At 37.8% G+C, this 19,826-nt stretch overlaps 2 protein-coding genes across 3 annotated transcripts; both read left to right on the top strand.

Annotated features, from left to right (window-relative positions):
- Nucleotides 1-1,183: 1,183 nt before the first annotated feature.
- Nucleotides 1,184-2,276, top strand: LOC143851185 (EG45-like domain containing protein). Its single transcript, XM_077360534.1, has 3 exons — nucleotides 1,184-1,393; nucleotides 1,535-1,814; nucleotides 1,931-2,276. The coding sequence occupies exons 1-3, from the start codon at nucleotides 1,333-1,335 to the stop codon at nucleotides 1,935-1,937; spliced, it is 348 nt and encodes a 115-aa protein (XP_077216649.1). The 5' UTR covers nucleotides 1,184-1,332; the 3' UTR covers nucleotides 1,938-2,276.
- A 7,836-nt stretch (nucleotides 2,277-10,112) lies between these two features.
- Nucleotides 10,113-19,339, top strand: LOC143850368 (putative E3 ubiquitin-protein ligase XBOS32). Of its 2 annotated transcripts, none has more exons than XM_077359625.1 (10): nucleotides 10,113-11,019; nucleotides 11,160-11,219; nucleotides 11,486-11,557; nucleotides 11,662-11,837; nucleotides 11,934-12,094; nucleotides 14,096-14,154; nucleotides 14,241-14,287; nucleotides 15,097-15,237; nucleotides 18,105-18,196; nucleotides 18,588-19,339. In XM_077359625.1, exons 1-10 carry the CDS (start codon nucleotides 10,825-10,827, stop codon nucleotides 19,109-19,111), a joined length of 1,527 nt encoding a protein of 508 aa, XP_077215740.1. In that variant the 5' UTR covers nucleotides 10,113-10,824; the 3' UTR covers nucleotides 19,112-19,339. The 2 variants fall into 2 exon arrangements, with proteins under 2 accessions (XP_077215740.1, XP_077215741.1); XM_077359626.1 differs by having other exon boundaries at nucleotides 10,900-11,019; nucleotides 11,164-11,219.
- The last annotated feature ends 487 nt before the right edge of the window (nucleotides 19,340-19,826 follow it).

Raw genomic sequence — 19,826 nt, 5'->3', positions numbered from 1 at the left:
ATTTCATTTCTATTACGAGAAAATAACAAGAATACCCCTATGTCATAAAAGATAATAGCCAAAGTACCTTAACCCATTTTCCATGAGATTGAAATATTTTATTATTTTATATGAGATAAGTTTATTTTTGTCATTTTCATGAGATAGTGTATTTTGTTATTTTTATGAGATAGTGTATTTTGTTCATAGGATCGATGATCCTAACCTTCCAATCTATGCATTTTTTTTTATTGTGGTGTCCATTTTAAACTTCCTCAAATCAAAGGGTTAAGATCATTCTATGGAGAAGATTTTACGAGCCCACACTATCTAAATTAGGGCCCAACAAATGAATGGTTGGATCACCCACCCAAACAATGTTGGCACACGTATTTTTTTCATTTGTTGGGGGTGTGTCCAGAAAATATTTTCCAATCCTAACCCCGATCTATGTAGTTTTTTTATATTGTGGTGTCCATTTTAAACCTTCTCAAATCAAAGGGTTAAGATCATTCTATGGAGAAGATTTTATTAGAGAATAAAATTAGATCTGAATTAGAGAATAAAATCCGGGCCCAACAAAATGAATGGTTGGATCACCAAAAAAATGCGGCCACCAGTATTTTTTCGGGTTGCACGTAAGTGCAGAGCCGTCCACCATGTAAATTATCTTGCATTAGATAGGTCTTTTTTATTATTTTCTATGAGATATAAGTGTATTGGTCATTTTTTATGAGTGAGTGGTACTTTGATCATTTTCTATGAGATAGGGTCTTTTTATTTTCCATGATATGAGTTTTTTTTTTTTTTTTTTCCGAAGAGATAGGTGTATTTAACACTTTCTATGAGATATAAGTATTTTTGTCATTTTTCATGAGATTTAAGTAGGGATATTTTCGTTATCTTTTATGAGATAAGGGTATTCTTGTTATTTTGTCATGGTGGGGGTATTTTTGTAAAAACCAAACCCAAGCCTCTTTTGTTGAAATTGTAATTATGGAAATAAAATCTCGACTACAATCGTTGCTCCAGTAATAAATGTGTTTGAGGATATATGCGTGGGGGTGCATGAAAATAGGTGCTTTAAATGCTCCTTAACGAGTGCCCTTATCAAAACCCTAAAAAAAATACAAGAGGGGGACATTCCACCTTATCTCAAAGCCTAAAAGTAAACACGACTTACTTACAAGTTACAACATATGTTTGGAATACCCAAAGCATCACATCTAACAGCACCCCTAGTATTCCTTCCACTGATTAAATGCTTTATAACCTTTTCTTTTGCAAGTAATTCGCCCAGAGTCAACAACTTGATTGGCCATTAATAGGTGGGATATCCTAGGCTTCAGCTCCATGATCAACGATATCTGCCAATACAATTTAATGTTCCAAGGAGGAGTTTTATTGTCTCTAAGTAAATCAACCAAAAACTTACTATCTGATTCAATCCAGATATTTGTAAACTCAAGCGCTTAGCAGACTAGCAGTATCTAAGATTAGTGGAATCTCTTCTTTATCAAATTTCACATCTTTTTTTCTTGAAAATTATGTGCAGCTTCTTCTTGTGATGGGTTCCAAGATGAAGGTGTGATGATCGCGGCGGCGAGTAACGCCATTTGGGACAACAGAGCCGCGTGTGGAAGGCGCTATAGGGTCAAGTGCCTCGGACCTACTAACCAAGGCGATCTTCACCCATGTAGGGGAAGTGGGACGGTGGAAGTGACTATCGTGGACTATTGCCCTGCCGGTTGTCGAGGCACTATCGACTTGTCACAAGAAGCCTTTGCCTCCATCGCTGATCCTGATGCCGGAAAAATTCGAATCTCCTACCAACGGTATTAATTATCTGATCTTTTATTACTTTTTCCAACAAGATTTGACTTGGTATGTGTGTTTTTTTTTTACTATTTTGTTTTTATTTTTCTCTGCTTTTTGTTAATTTTTTTTGCAGTATATGAAGGGAGGAGCTCTCTCTGTGTGCATCAGTTGTGTGATAATAAATATGGGACAAGAGAATTATGGGAGATTGCCCGTGAATGTTTGATTTGTTGCTTCTTTTGTTTTGTGTGTTTCCGTCTACTTTTGGGTTTTGGCTTTTAGAGGTTATTAATGCTAGTTGCTTTGGTGTATTGGTCTTCTCATTTCGACTAGCTTTAGAATCAGGCAATGGCATCTGTTGTCTATGGGTCCAAGAGAATTATGTGAAGGGAGGAGCTCTGTCTGTGTGCATCAGTTGTGTGATAATAAATATGGGACAAGAGAATTATGGGAGATTGCCCTTGAATGTTTGATTTGTTGCTTCTTTTGTTTTGTGTGTTTCCGTCTTACTTTTGGGTTTTGGCTTTTAGAGGTTATTAATTCTAGTTGCTTTGGTGTATTGGTCTTCTCATTTCGACTAGCTAGCTTTAGAATCAGGCAATGGCATCTGTTGTCTATGGGTCCAAAGATCTATCTATAAACACCTTTTTTTAAATAAAAATAATAATATTTTCTTCAAAACACTGTTAATTATCAAAATATATATATATATATATATATATATATATATATATATATATATATATATATATATATATATATATAGAGGAAAGTGAAGCTACACCACCGGTGTAGCTAACTTAGCTACACCGCCGGCTTAAAGTACAATGGGCCCACATTATTTTGGTGATCCAAAGAATTCATTTGATTGGCCCTCACATAGATAGGGTGTCCACCAAAAATCAGCTCCATAGGATCATCCCAACCCTACGATTTGTGGAGGCAAAAATGAACGTGTAAAAACCTTCACAAATTTGTCCATTTTTGCCTCAACAGTTTGAAGGGTTGGGATGATCCTATGGAGCTGATTTTTGGTGGACACCCTATCTATGTGAGGGCCAATCAAATGAATGTTTTGGATCACCAAAACAATGTGCGTTCATTGTATTTTAAGCCGGCGGTGTAGCTAAGTTAGCTACACCGGTGGTGTAGCTTCACTTTCCTCATATATATATATATATATATATATATATATATATATATATATATATATATATATATTTTTTTTTTTTTGAAATAGATACCAATTTTACTAAGAATAAAGGATTACAAGTACACTTCGGGCGTAAAGATTGTCCCATGTACAGTGAGACACTAGATGCTCCTAATTTGGTTTGGCTAAGCTTTAGGGGTGCAACTCGGGTCGAGTTGAGGCCAACCCAAACCCAACCCGAGATAGCATCGCCTCAACCCTAACCCAAGCCAACTGGAGCCTTGGGTTGAGGATGGTCCACCATAACCTAACCAGCCTCTAAATCTCTCAACCCCCATCTAACCCGAAATCAGGTCGGGTTGAGTCAGGTAGGTTCACCTTGGGCCAAATAAAAAAAAATACAATAACCCAAAGAAAAGCAAGATAAAATTAGAGGACGAAGGTCGGGTTACCAAGGCCCCAACCCTAACCCAACCCAAAATTAAACCGAGTTGGCTTTTCCCAACCCTAACCCAACCCAACTTGAGGAAATGCCAATCCAACCCCAGCCAAAATCGGGTTGAACTTGTCGGATTTGGGTTGAGCCTGACCCAAGTTGCACCCTACTAAGGCTGGACGATTAGCCAAATCATTAACAATTTTAGGAGTAAGAGAAAAATGAGAATAGGTTTTGCCGACACATATCTTTAACCTCATCAAGAAGATTGGCAAGTTTCCATGACCCTAACATATCCCTTTCACCCACAAAATTGTGTTAGAGGAATTGCTTTCCATTTCCAAGCTACCCTCCATCTGTGTGATGAAAATGATCAACAATCCTTGGTGAAGAGCACATGCCTCGGCTTTTGTGGAAGTAGTGATGCCGATTGGGACCGCAAAGGAGTAGACGATGCATCTTAGAGAATTCCTCAAGACGCCTACAATACTTGCTTTGTCTGGGTTGCCAAGGGAGCAACAATTGACATTGAGTTTTATAACGTTTCTAGGAGGGGGTTTCCATCTCGCTACCACTTAAGATTTGGGAACGTCTCTTCTCAAAATTATATTCCACTTTCTAATGATGATATTTGCCAAGTATCCTGAAAAGGAGTGATGCTGAAGTGCTGAAGATACCATTGCTGATCTAATGTTCCAAATCATCTGATCAAGAGAGGAGTCTCTCCAAGATGCACATGAATTTCTTTCCGTCCAAATATTTCAGAATATAGCAAAAAGTGTGAGGCATCATAGCATTAGATTAAGAGTCCCCAAACTTGCTATCTCCAACTCCACAATAGTTCTTGAATTGAACTAGGAAATACCCAATTGACCTTGAACCAACTAAGAACCTGGTTCCTGTTGGATTTTGTTCTAATTAATAGTTTCAAATTATCAAAATAAATTTGAGGCTTTAATGGTGACTTTTCATATTCGTTGAAACTACAAAAGTCATGGATAAGTGACTGAGTTGTAGCAATGAATCTATTTAATGGTTCATGAAAGCTTTGACTATTTGTGAGCAACTCTTCCTATTCCATGGACCTTTGGATTACCCATTAATGGTGACTCTTGGTTTTGAGTACTCTCATTAGTGATGACTCTTGGGATTAATAAAGATTAATGTATGACTCTTGTTAGACGTTGAATCTATGAAGAGTCATCTAGAATTCTATGAATCCATAAATTGTCACATTAGATGAGTGTATCTCTTCAAGGAGTCCCTTGGTTTTTTAGTGAGACCTTTGGGTTGCTATTTGAACTCTATAAATAGAGTCCTCATGCTAGCATCCAAGGACATGGAAAAAAGAGACTACTCTAGAGCCTCAAGAGTAATAGAAAGTGTGCAATAGAGAGCTTGCCTTATAGAATTATTGAGTGGTGCATTACAACAATCCAGTCTCCTGCTGTTCCTGGAAGTGGTTCGGTCGTGTGATCCTTGCACTAGAGTTGGGCCGAATAACACTTTAAGGTAAACGTTCGAGGACGTACGGCAATATCACAATACAGATTGTTTGTCATCATCTATTGCTTTTTACCGTCTGCTCCAACAGTCCCAAATTAGATAAGCCAAAATGCAGTGAATGAAAAGTTGTGAAGAGGATTCCTCATCCAAATCACAAAAGGCAACACTAGTTGCAGATGAAGATCTTTCAGCCTATTCTGTGTGTTGATACCGTTAAGAGTCATCTTCCAACAAAATGCTTCAACTCTTGGCAAAACAAAGGATTTACAAACAATTTGTCATGTAATATAAGAGGCTGGGGATTGCCCAAAATCTAAATAATGATTTAACTGGGAATGTGCTGTTTGATTTAGTGGCCCAAAGTATGTAATCTGACTCATCCAAACGAATCTAGATATCCTCCAATCAGCATAGAAAGTTGGTATAACAAATAAACTGTGTCTATAAGTTTCCTAAACATTTCTACCCTGCCCTCCACCCCCACCACCCCCACCACACACGCGCTCGCACACACACCACCACAACCCTCGCCCCACCTTTTAGAAACACTCGGACACCCTCATATTTTTATTCCTAAAAATCTTAAGGACCAATTACCAATGGGGGACAAACATTAGGCAGAATTATCAACTGGACCCAGGCTTTTCAGAAATTACCAATGGGGGACAAAATCTGTCTTGTCAGTAAAAGCTGGACGAAAATACCCTTTGACATATAAAACACGTTTTGACTTTGAAAGGGGGTTTTCAAGTCTCTACGATTGGGGTTATTAGGTATCAAAATGGGGTTACCAATTTCAGAATGGGCTTATCAAGTCCCTGAAAATTGGCCGAGAGTTATGGAGTTTTGGAAGAGGGTTTTTAAGTCTTTAAGAATGGGGTTATTTAGTATAAAAAATGGGGTTACTAATTTCCGAACGGGGTGATCAAGTCCTTGAAAATTGGCCAAGGATATTAGAGTTTTGGAAGGGGGTTTTCAAGTCTCTGGGATTGGGGTTATCTAGTATAAAAATGGGGTTACCAATTTCTGAATAGGCTTATCAAGTCCTTGAAAATTGGCTGAGGGTACTGGAGTTTTGGAATGGGGTTTTCAAATCTCTAGGATTGGGGTTATCAAGTATCAAAATGGGGTTACCAATTTCCGAATGGGCATATCAAGTCCCTAAAAATTGGCAGATGGCACTAGAGTTTTGGAAAGGGGTTTTCAAGGGACTTGATAAGCCCATTCTGAAATTGGTAACCCCATTTTGATACCTAATAACCCCAATCGTAGAGACTTGAAAACCCCCTTTCAAAGTCAAAACATGTTTTATATGCCAAAGGGTATTTTCGTCTAGCTTTTATTAACAAGACAGATTTTGTCCCCCATTGGTAATTTCTGAAAAGCCTGGGTCCAGTTGATAATTCTGCCTAATGTTTGTCCCCCATTGGTAATTGGTCCAAATCTTAAAAAGGCTTGGGAAAGCGTCGAACACAATAATACCTAACCACCTACCACTAAAAAAACGTACACTGTTCTCATCCCCCACCAGCTAAATCTAATCCTTTGAGAGATTGAGACAAAATAAGGAAAAATAGACCTCCATGTCCCTAAGCCTTGACATCTATACCTAATCTACTTACCTCCCATCCTTGATTCCCCATATTTGATTTTTATAACATTCCTCCAAAGAGCATTCTTTTCGGTTCCAAAGCCCTTAAAGCCATTTTCGATCCAGCTATTCTATTTGATTTAAGCCCCAAATGAAAGGAAGCACATGAAAGGTATAGTTGCCTAATTTCTAAAATTGTTACTCAAATTAGAATGCCGTGTAATCCAAGAAATTCTTCCTAAATAAAAGTTTTCAAACATACCTTCTTGGACCTACACCAATAGGTTATGTAAGAGCCCCAAACATATCTCTCTCTCCCCGTTGTAAGCTCTTTGTCTAACCCTAAGCCCTAACTAATTAGCCATTAATTTAATCTTAGAGGTTGGATGTTTGTATGTAGTTCAATTAATTCTTCTGCTTACAAGCATTATTTTACTTATTTAAAAGTTTAGATTAGCCAGAAATAAGGGATTGTGATGAAGAACGGTACAAATAGGATAAGCCGCTAAGAAATCCGAAGGGATCGTATCCCAAACATAGATCAAATCCAAATTGGATCCTTCGATAGAATGCCATTCCATCCAAATAGTGCCCAAATTTCCACTCTAGATTCCCTAAAACCTTCATATAAAACAAAATGCACACAAGAATTTGCAAAGTTTAAATTCATAATCAAATCAGTGCTTCTACCGAAATGGGATTTGGTTTGGAAAACAAAGATGGAAAATGCATGAAAACTGGAAATGACCAAATCTTTGATCAATTCACTTTCGTCTTTATTTTTGAAACGAAATCCCACTGTGGGAATGTTTTCCTAATCAAATTTATAAAGTAGGGATTTGCTAGGGACCATCGCAAAAGGCATTTCGCAGGCCGGCTGTTGCATGTGAGAGCACCACATAGGTTCACTTTTCAAGAGATTTTGTCTTATATATTTAATTCATGTGAGGTGGCTGCTCTCTCGTGCAACATCCAGCCCACGAAATGCCTTCGGCAATGGTCCCTAGAAAATCCCTAGAAAAGTATATTGTACATAAAAACCTAAAAATGCAACATTTGGTATCACTAGAACGTTGTGACTTGATTGGGCTTTTGTACATAGGAAGGTCACGCCAGCATTTATTAACCCCACCTGTGTACCCTCCCACCTCACTTACTCTAGTGTGAGCCACATTAATATCCCCACAAAACAGGCCATGATTCCTTCCTCATATATGATATATTAATCAACCCCACGCTACGTCATAAGAAAAAGGTTACTGCATTAACACCAACAGCCTGTATCACACATAACTTGCAGTTTCAAAAATGGAAAGAAAACAAAATCCAAAACCACAGAAGTATATTTGAATTTTCAAATATCTGTGGATCCTCATCCTCCACACCACCGTGCGAGGGAGAGTAGTGGAATGGGAAGTCAAACTGGAGAAGCAGGGAATAGCCATCATGAGGGTGATGAGAGGTAGGTGTAAAAGTGTTGTTTGGTTATCATGGAATTGTGAGGGAGCTTGCTTGAAAATAAAAAGTCGTTTGGGTTTGCTTGCATGTATTTGAGAAGAAGAAATGTGTAACTTCAAGTTAATATTGTGAGGGAGCTTGCTTGAAGTGGAGACATGTGGAAAAGTAGGCAGAAATGTGTCACTTCAAGTTAATATTCCAGAAATCTTCTTTGCAAAATCCTTCGATTTGGAGGAAATGCAATCGACTTTCATTAGGTTGCCAGGTCAACCGACCAGCAGCTGACAAGCCGAGTGGTCAAAAAGAGGTTTTAAAATAAAACCACAACCAAACGGTATCTGGGACTTCGAATCCCACCGCTACCCCATCATTCTTCCAGCATTTTGGCAACCAAACAGGCAGCTTAGCAATGTAATAAGAGGATAAGAAACAAAAAAAATGCAAAAACTGGTGTCCAATGGGGGCACCCTTTTAGATAGGGGTGGCCAGAACCGAACCAGAACCGAAGAACCGAACTGTAAAAAAATATTTTTGGTCCGGTTCGGTTCCACTGATGAAGAACCGAAAAATTTCGGTTCGGATCCGGGTCTAATGTTCTCGGTTCGGTTCCAGAACCGAAGAACCGAACTTTGAATATATATATATATATATATATATATATATATATAATATTTTTATATTTCTATTATACATATACTTAATAATATAAATTACTTATAATATTAATAAGTAATAGTTAATACTATTCTTATAATAAGAAAGTAACTTATATTATATTTTTAATTAAAAGTTTTTATAAATTATAATTAATAATTAATAATTACCCATTAGAACCGAAGAACCGAACCGATTATGTTCGGTCGGGTTCGGTTCGGTCCTACTGTGTAGTACGGTTCGGTTCGGTTCTTACGGTTCATGGAACCGAGAACCGAAAAAAAATGAACCGAGAACCGAGAACCGAACCGGTTGGCCACCCCTACTTTTAGATGATTTTTTTAAAGTTTTGATAAAGTCGCTAATAAATGCACTTTGTTGAGATGGTCCAGTGGGGTGCACTTTGTAGCTGGTTTTTTTTGTAAGTGCACCCTTCACCTTAGTATTCCTCATATTAATATGATTTTTAGTTTTGCTAAAGTTACTATCATTCTTTTTTTCCCCACAGTACGCAATGCAGGCAGTTGGTGAGGTGGGCCCCTGCATTTAAAGAGGATCTCAACCCATCAATTGAAGTTTTTAGCCCATATTCACAAATTCATTGATGTCTAGGTCCGTCTGAACCTCAAGATCCTAAACTATTAAAGTGAATCTATTCTCGGACACTACTTTTGATCTAAGACATCCATATATCAAGATCCAATTACGGTTGAAAAATTAAGGATCCATATTCAAGATCCCTAGACGAGTGCAATTGAGATTCGATAGATTATAAATATAGGGAAATGTTATCAGCGCTACTGTATTTTGATGATCGCACTCCTCACTTTATTAAAAGTACCTAATGGCCCGCACCATAGGATGATCCAAACTGTCTATTAGATGGGCCACAGCCTCAATAGGTTGTGCCCCAAAAATCATCTCCATTAGTTGATCCTAACCCTCCGATCTATAGAGGGTTAGGATCAACCCTCTAACATCCAATCCCTCTACAAATCGGAGGGTTAGGATCAACTAATGGAAATGATTTTTGGGGCACAACCTATTTAGGCGCTGGCTCATCTAATAGACGGTTTGGATCATCCTATGGTGCGGGCCATACCATACTTCTAATAAAGTGAGGAGAGCGATCATCAAAATACAGCAGTGCTGATAACATCTCCCTAAATATACCCTAACATATTTTTGTATAGATGAGTATAAATTATATGAATATTTTTTTGTAATGGTTGTACAATAGTTTTTGTTTTGATGTTGGACCATGACAGTCCAGTGGAATTCTACTACTGACATCTATGTGGATTATGACTTGGACTGAGTATGGATCCGATCCGAATATGATCATCCTCAGTGTCCCATTAGATCAACGGCCCAGATCACAATATCGACAGGCTACGTGCAGGTAAGAGAGGCCAGACACCATGAAAATCCATCGTCCGCGTGTGAGAGTAGCAAAACCTCGATTTTTCTAAGAGTTTAAAAAAAAAAAAAACACACACACACATTGACTGGGCTCTCTCCAATCATAGAGACACGCTTTTCTTGCAGGCCTGTTAGTTGGGTGCTGCAGCAAAAAGGGCTGTAGCAAATCATATGAATCCCCACCTTTATTTATCTATTTATTAATTCTAACCATGGCCCTTCCTTTTCCCACCATTAAAACCGTTAATTTTTGTTCCTATTTTTTCTACGCAATTCATAACTTTTTTTCTATTGCGGGGTGTTCCTTTGCTTTTTTATAGGAATGAAATTGGATTGGCTTAATCGAAATTCATGACTAATTTTTATCTGGGTCGTGGTTCTTTTGGTGAAGAAAGGAATTTGTTTCATTTTGTTGGATTATTCCATTGGTTTTAAGAATGTGGGATTATTTCATTGAGGGATTTGTATTGAGAGCTCTTCTTAGGGTTTTTTTAATTTGATGATCGTTGAACAGTTACTCTGGTTGTATATTTGGAGATTTTGATGAGGGTTGTTCTTCTTTTGGCTGAAAATAAGTAATTGTGAGGGGAGATAAATTGGGTTCTCTTTTTTCTTTTCATTTTCTTATGAATTATGAAGATCATGAGATTTCTGAGCAAGATGGGTAATTCATTTGGATGTATGTAGGAGATTGTGATCTGGGTTGTTGTTATTTGGGTGATGAGTAAGGAATTTCTGCAGTTTAGAAACTAGGGTTTTCATTAATTTCATCTTTTATTTCCCCCCTTTTTGTACTATATAGAGATCATGGGATTTCTAAGCATTATGGGCAATTCCTTTGGATGCTCTGCATCTGGAGAACGCCTGGTATCCGCGGCAAGAGATGGTGATCTTCAGGAAGCCAAAGCTCTATTGGAATATAATCCTCGCTTGGCCAAGTATTCGACATTTGGCGTTCGTAATTCTCCACTCCATTACTCTGCAGCTCAAGGCCACCATGAGGTAATCCATGTCAATTCATTCATACCAATTGCTTTCCCCTTTTGATCAATTAAACTTGTCTAATTGTTGAATTCATCTTTCTTATTAGCTTTCTTAATGCTATTTTATTGGTTAATAGTTACTCTGTTCTTTATGTTTAGATAGTCTCTCTCTTGCTCGAGTCCGGTGTTGAAATTAATCTCAAGAATTATAGAGGGCAGGTAACCAGTCTCAGTTTTACCTTTAAAACATCAGATTCTGTTTTTTTTTTTCTTTGTTGTTAGTTGTGTCATTATGAATTAATAAGAACTGACAGCATTTTCTTTGAATGTTCACTTTGGAGAAGTAGTGGTTTAATTCTTAATTTCTATTGTTCATTACCCACATTGATGCTTAATTTGAATATACCTGTGCTTGAAGTTATAATTGAGATTTTTTTACGACTTTGAATTATATCAAGTTTCACTCTTTGCTCAATTTTAAACAGACAGCTTTGATGCAAGCCTGCCAGCATGGTCACTGGGAGGTTGTTCAAACGCTCATGCTTTTCAGAGCCAATGTAAGTTAATAAATTTTCATTACCTTTTCCCTATATGTCATTAGCATTCGTGTTATACGGTGACCTGAAATTTAGCGTAGTAACTCTCAATGTTTTTGGTTTAGATCCACAGATCTGATTATCTCAATGGTGGTACTGCTCTCCACTTTGCTGCACTAAGTGGGCATTCTCGTTGCATCCGTCTCCTCCTTGCCGATTATGTACCCAGTATACCTTACTTTTGGAATATCATTAGGAAAAGATCGAGCCAAGATGATCCTGTAACAGATTTCGACATGGGGTACAATGTTTGCTGCATCTCACTGTCCACTGTGCCTCTTTGTCGCGTTTTTATATGCATTGACTTTGTATGTATTGTGTTCTTTGTGTTTAACAGTGCCCTCTATAGGGTAATTAATAAACAGGCAGATGGCGGTATAACTGCCCTCCATATGGCGGCATTAAATGGCCACGCTGATAGCACACAGTTACTCTTGGATTTGGGAGCCTGTGTCTCTGAGGTCACTGTGGAAGATGGAACAACAATCGACCTGATTGGTAATCCTTCGCTCCCATTTTTTCACAAACTCGTTATTCTCTCTATTCAATGTTTGCCTTTTGAAATATATGCCTTGTAAAATTCTTGTAACTTAGGTACATAAACATTGAGTTGTCCATGATTGATTCTTTGATTATCCCACTTTTCAATATATGATTTCTACACGGATGGACTTGAAATTTTGCATAATCTGAAATCTACCAGGAGGTGAATCTGCTTTACCCTATACTAGTGAATCAAGTCCCCTGCAACAACTTCCGCAAATATTGAAATATGATAGGAGCACATCTGTTGGGTCCACGCCCAAAACCTCTTCTCCACCAGTTGTTAAATGCAATTTTCATAGTTGCTATTTTCCAAACTTGGACAGATCAGGTCTATTATAATACAATGAAATGGTGTTTTTTTAAAACATTTTTTCAATCCTCTTGGATCCTCTGTTATATCTCCCTTATTGCACACTTAAATCTGTTTTTGTTAATATTGTGTGGGAACTTAGCTCATAGGAAATTGTCGGACTTATTGTGAGTGCTTGGTTATTCGCAGCCCTGTTCTCAATTTAGTCGAGACTATTTATTAGTGTGTTTGTTACTGCTTTTGGATTTAATGCTTGCATCACAAAAATGGTTTGCTCCAAGCCTCCAACAGTAGTTTCTTATTATTATTTTTTTCTTTCATCAAATATACTGAGCTTTTGTGCAACCAACCAATTACTTGAAATGATGAGTACAGATGAGTTTTACATCTGGTTGAATATTTCTCATCTGCATCATGAACTTGGGTAAAATGAGCCAAGCAAATGCTTCCTTTCTTCTTTTAATGAAAGTGTATACCGCTGTTTATGATGTTTCCTACAACATGCCAAGCAAATGCTTCCTTTCTTCTTTTAATGATGCATGTCACAACAAAACCCTTACTTCCAGGAATGCAATGCTGTCAAGAGAATTTAAGTGATTATTGATTGCAATTGTGATTGTGATTGTGATACACAGATATGGGAATCATCATTTTTTCTCAAACTGATGTAAGAACTATAAACACATGCCATCTTTGTACTTCCTGTAATTATACCTCAACCAATGCTCTGAAATCAAATCCATTGGAAAATTATACAAGGTCCAGTTGTCGGGTTCCTAAAACTATCACCTTGTGAGTTTTTTAAAAGATTAGCAAAAGCACATAAAAATTCTAACCATATGGAAAAACAAGATGTCATCAAATTGACCATATCTTGAAGTTCCACATCAAATCCTGGTTGATTTTATGTTTCAAGGTATTTGTAGGCCATTGTTAACATATGCAGTATTAAGGATAATACTCTGAAAGAAGTCATTCTTAGAATGATACTTGTAATTTCATTTCATCTTCTTTCAATACTTTTGAAACAGCACCGATTTTGAAACATTTAACAACCTTGAAACCCTTCACAATTCCCTTTTCAAATCAGTCACAAAATCCATGTGCATACTTAGTTGGATAGGATTCAAGATGAAACATCAATTGGTTTAGTGAGATTTGAGTCGAGTTGTGGGACTTGATTTGTAAACTCGTTGGATTTAATAACAATACCAATAACTTAGTTAGTCATGACACAGTGGAATACATCATAATCTCTACCATAGATATTGAGGCTTGAAATATAAATTTTTCTTTTATTTCTGACAAATAATAAGTAGTCAGCAGCAAGTTTGGAATGCTAGTTAAGTCAGCAAAATCTGGATTGCAATATAATAAACTAGAAACTTTATATGTCTGATGTATAGGGATGATATATTCTTGTGCTCAACCCATTTTGCCTGATCTATAGGAGTTATGTATGTGAGTCTTTGTTTATCTATCTGTAATCATTGTGTCTCAATTTATGTCCACCTTTCACTTTTGGTAATTCGCTACTCAGATTATTTATTAGCTTCCGTATCGAATGCCATCCAAAGAGATATTTATCTTTTTTACAACCAGGTGTTTCCTGTAAGATGGTTTAGTTGTTTCTATTTTTGCAGGTGCAGGAAGCACGCCCCTTCATTATGCTGCTTGTGGTGGAAATGCAGAGTCTTGTCAAGTATGATACGTTTCTCTTGATTTAATGTACATATTTTGGAAGCCCATCTTATCAAATGAACTTATACTGCTCATGTGGAAATACAGGCTCTTATTGCCAGGGGTGCCAATGTGGCTGCTGAAAACGCAAACGGGTGTGTATTTTGTAGTTTGTTAATATAGATAGATTTCCCAGTAATACACATCTCCAAGATTGACTCCAAAATTCTTCCCTAAGCAACAAGCCATTTGGAAATCTAATGCCACATGGCACCACTAGGTGATGCATGACCTATGTAACTCTGATACCAAACTGATGTAGGTCAGATCTATTGAAGGGATGTTAGGGGTGAAAAAGGATGGGTAAAAATTAGGGTTTTGGATCCTAAGATATGTGATTTGATTGGAAACATATTTCTAGGGGTAGTACACTTTGGATAGCCTGCAATGGCATCAGCTAAATGATTTGTCATCTGCTACCTAAAAATTGACATCAATAGTAGTTCTTTAACTAACTTAGAATTTCACCCATTCCTTTTCTGTACCCACTACCCATACATTTGCTTACTTTCAGACTGTGTTAGATACATATTAAGTTCTTTAGGCCAATGAACCTTACTAGCATAGCGGCATGGAGGGGTAAAACCGTAAAAGAAATATCTGTCCTTGACTAGATTACTCCTTTGTAACATCTCTTTGAAATGGCATGTATTCAATATGGTGAGATATTGCATGGGCTACCCAACATGTGCTGGATCCTAAATTTTGCTATTCTGCCATGCCATGTTGCTGTTAATAGGTTCAAGCCTCCTTCCTTGTGGTAGGATTCAAGGATCCCAACATTTTTTGGGGACAACTCGACATTTTTGTTTTGGTTTTCTTTGAGCATGATTTAATCTTTTCCTTCTCTTTATTTTGCATAGAAAAGTTTTTCTTATCATTGTTTTTTGTTGTCTTTCCATAGTTGGACGCCCTTGATGGTTGCACGTTCATGGCACAGACTTTGGCTTGAGGGGATTTTGAGTAAACAGACAGAAGGTCGGCCACATATTCTTCCTTCACCATGCCTATCTCTCCCACTTATGAGCATCATGAAAATTGCTAGGTGAGTGGCCTCCAAATTATTTTATTTTAAAATTACTTGAGCAAATCAATCTATTACAGATTATATATCATGTAATGTCTGTATCCTTTGGCGAGTATTACTTAAGTTAAAAATGAGAGACAGTGTACCAGATGATTCTTGATGGCCACACAGTCTGTGATAGCCAAAAGGGCGGCTTGGCCTATAGAGCTGGCTGTTTTGGAAAAGCAGTCCTTGGCTTATTACAGTCATGTGTCCATAAGGAAATTGCTTGATCTTACATTTTCTCAGATATGTGCCATTTCACTATTTTTTTCGTATTTGTTTTTCGTACATCTAGCCCTCCCCAGAACCCGCAATGGCGGGAGCCTCGTGCACTGGGGGATTACATGGTTGGAAAAGGGTAGTCCAGATAGGGTACTAGTAGAGGGGACTCCCTCAATGTCATTCGCTGGTTTAGAGGTTCTTCTGTTCCCTCTTGGAGATTTGCTCAGTCTTTTGATGAGATTCAGGATAAAGTCGAGGGATCATCTATAATTTTCTTGCACACCAGAAGGTCGGCAAACAACTTTGCAGACCGTTTAGCAAGGGAAAGAGTTGATAAGCAGGGGCTGGGGATGTTTGACTTTTTGGCCCCTCGATATTTGTTTCGTCATGTATTTTTGGTTTTTGGTTCCTTTTTCTTATTTATCCTTTTGCTTTGTATCCTCTGTTTGTGTTGACCCCCTCAGTCTCCCCTTTTGCCTTTGAATGAAATTGCAACCATTCCAAAAAAAATAAAAATCTACTTATCAATTTGAACAAATATACTAAGCAACAATAACTTGGATGAGTTGATCGTTTACTCAAAATGGTTTTGTATTTCTGTTGAGCTGAATGGTTTTCAGCGATGTTTAAAACTTGGGACTATGACGAGAACTTATCTGAAGTAAAAAGGAGGTGACTCTAGCGAGTCAATGATTGACCTGATAAATATTTCATTAACTCGGGCAAGTCAAAGGTGTTTTTAATTGACTTGGTAGTGCAAAACTCGGACTATGACGGGAACTTTTCCAAGGTAAAACTAGTAGACCTAGGCAAGTCGATTTTTGATCTGAAGGGTTTTTAAACAATTGTTTTTAGAAACCTGGTACTTCCATCTTGGATGAGTATCAATTTCTGAATATTTGCTCTGAAACCATAATAGGGAGCAGACGAATTTTTTGTTCATGAGATAAAGATATAGGAAGATTCCAAAATATGATGTGGTGCAATGATTTTAAGGATTAATCTTTGTGTGAGTATATTATTTTGTGGGAAAACCTTGAGAAGGAATAAATAGAGGTCAGGTAGTGATTTTTTTTTGGTTTTGCCTCCCATTCTAGTTTGGGAGCCAAGCCTCTTATGATAACAGTAGCAACACAATAAGCTCACCTTCTGTACATGTGGAGAAAATAAGAAAGCTACTAGTTTTCTTCTGGGTTCCATGAACATTAGGTTTTGGGGCCAATAAAAGGAAATAGATAGCTGCTAGGAAGAACTAAATGGGTTAGGGATGTCTGCAACCCCCCATCTATCTTGAACAACGTCCAACAGCACATGAACAACTGTTTAGCCTTTTATTCTTTCCACAAATTACAGAAGTACCCCTATTTTTTTCGAACACACAAGAACCTTAGGCCGAGGATTCATGACAATCCTAAACCAAAGGGTGTATGCACATAACTTCACAGCTGAAAAAGTATGCACATAACTTCACACCCGAAATATGTGGGGTGGGCGGTGAGCCCATTAAGTATAGCTAGAGACTGACTGATGCTATTTATAGACATCCTACTATGAATTTTATCATTGTACTGTTGAATATCAGATGACTATGCTCATCCGATCTGGTCACACGCCTTAGACATGTCTACTTTACTGTATAATTTCCCTCTTACTGGCCTTTCTCGATCTTTTAATAGTAGCATTGTGCTTTTTGTAATTGATTATTCGTGTACCAACCTCCCTTTGCTCCATAAAGATGATCTTTGGTCTGAACTTATTAAGGCAAATTATGGGTGAATTGCACCTTTTTTTTTTTTTTAATGGCAATGAAAATATATTTAAAAACGACCCGCGGGGGGGGGTGCGGCTTCTCAAAGGGAAAACAATAAACTACAAATTGAACACACAATAAATGAAAATAAAGAGGCTCATGGGGGAAGGAAATCAAAGATAGTAGTCTCATCTTTGTCGATCCCAGATCAGGCAAACCGTTCTGCCTCCGAATTAACTGAGCGCCACTTGTGAAAAATGGCTGTACTATGAGCATCAATCGCATCTGGGATCTCTTCAATGACATCCGTGAGTCTCCAGGGGCATCTCTTACGACCCTCACCCATATGATAACATTAAGGTAGTCACCACCAATGTTAAGTGGATCCATCAAATTCTGGTCTACAAATATGATACCTTGAAGGAGGGCCTCGACCTCTGCATAGTTAGAATTTGTGTTCTAGTGGGGCCCGAAAAAGTCCAACTAACATCACTCTGAGAGCACGGGATAAGACGTCCAATGCTTGTAGGGCCCTCTTCCCCTGGGTTTCAAAAACTGAACTTCAATGACTGAATTCTGCTGGATTATAGGTCTGAATTCTTCAAAAGTTTCGAAACTCATGAACGTTAAATAAGGTTAAATTCATCCTCTGTTGTTTAGTCATGCTTGTCATTTCTTTAATTTTCTTTATTATTTATTCTATCCATTCTAGTTGTCATGGCAGTCCTGGCCTCGTCTGTAAGATTACATGACACAAGAAATGTTTCCTCAATTGGGATATGATTATGTTGTAGAGATCGTATATTTTAGTGTTAATATGCAACACTGCAATTTAGAATTATGATGCGTTGCTTGTGTTTTTTTATTGCAGAGAATGTGGATGGAGAACTCCTGATTCACCACCCACATGCCTGGATCCATGTGTTGTTTGTTTGGAAAGAAAATGCACAGTATCTGCAGAAGGTACACTTTATTTCACTTGAAATGAATAAACAAATGTGAGCATTGCTAGTTGTAATTCTATTAGAACTCTATCCTTTGCTTAGAATGTGGTTTTCCTTTGTTTGTGGGTGTTTCTAGTTGGTTGAATTGCTTTTGAATCTTTCAACAGAGTTCTAAATGATAGTAGGGGACTAAATATTATTCTTTGCTAATTGGAATACTTCTGCATAATTTAACAGCATTCTAATTGTTAGAATTATTTCTATTCTCTTGTATGTTCTTATCAGTTGACTCACTTTCTAGTTATTTTACAGCATTTTTAAAAATGGCAATATTCTTTGTATAAATGGGATTCCCCCATGTGGTTCTTCTTAATAAACAAAGTCACAGACAATCTACACTGATGTTGCAGGCTGTGGGCATGAATTCTGCACCAGATGCGCATTGTATCTCTGTTCTACCAACAGCACATCGACTATTACACCTGGCCCTCTTGGTTCAATCCCATGCCCTCTTTGTCGGCATGGGATAGTTGCCTTCATCAAGCTTCCGGGAACAAAACCAATTAAGGATCTAGCAAGATCCAACTTGCCCTTATCTCTATGCACTACATGCTCAAGCGAAGGTCCGAAACTTTCATCTATGTCAACTCCATTGTGCAAACCCGAATTCCACTGCACCAGAATTTCGCCTTTGGCATCAGGGACCTTTCGCTCCCTTGGTTGCCAGAGGTTTCCATCAATGAAGCTCAATTCTAGCCTTTGCATGGGAGCTCCAGAGACTAACTCTTCGTTGGTTTCATCCACGGATAGGAGGAGGGTGCAGAACCAATTCGGTAGGTGTTCAAGATCCAGTTTAAGACGGTCTGCTTCTCACGGTGAGAGCAGAAGGCCATGGTTTTACTTCAGTCAATATGTGGCCACTGACAATAGCTGAAATGCCTGGCTTTGCCTTCAGTCCCTTTTTTTTTTATCAGTTTGATCCTTTCTTCAATCATCTATAGATTTGAATGTCGTGTTAATGTGTGATGTATTCTCACTGTAAGTTTGTAAATGTAGGTATCAAATATTCAGTGGCAATTCCACGGACTTTTGGTCATGGACAAACAGTTACATTGCCTTTCTTAAAATGGGGTCTGCGTAAGGATCCAATGGAGTTTTAATTCTTTCATTTGTGTACTATTTTGGTAAGGAATGATCCATTATATAGGCTAGCGAACGACTAGGTAAGCAAGCATACATGTCATGCATGTGAAATTGATACCGTTGATCTTGTAAAACATCATGGTCTTGGTCCCATTCAAGAACTAGCTGAGCCGCCCTCCTTTCCAATCACTAAGCAAAAAGAAATACCAATCAAATCAAAGGCTGATTTCGTCTGTGATTTTTCCGGCCCCAGGGGAGTTTACTCGACCCATTCCCTTACTTAATAGAGGGAAACATACATGTCATGTATGTGAAATTGATACCGTTGATCTTGTAAAACATCATGGTCTTGGTCCCATTCAAGAACTAAACACATCCCATGCATACGATAAGATGCGAAAAAGAAAATGGTTAATCCTTAATTTTAATTTCATGGCAGAAGCTGGGACCAGGCTTAATGGACTCAAAACTGAGTCTAGAACTGACTATTGGACTGAAAATGCATT

This window comes from Tasmannia lanceolata, unplaced genomic scaffold, assembly GCF_043159265.1.
Source record: "Tasmannia lanceolata isolate RefF3 unplaced genomic scaffold, GAP_Taslan_0.1 ptg000018l, whole genome shotgun sequence".
NCBI lineage: Eukaryota > Viridiplantae > Streptophyta > Magnoliopsida > Canellales > Winteraceae > Tasmannia > Tasmannia lanceolata.
Note: the sequence above shows the minus strand (reverse complement) of the source record. Positions and strands in the feature narration are given on the sequence as shown.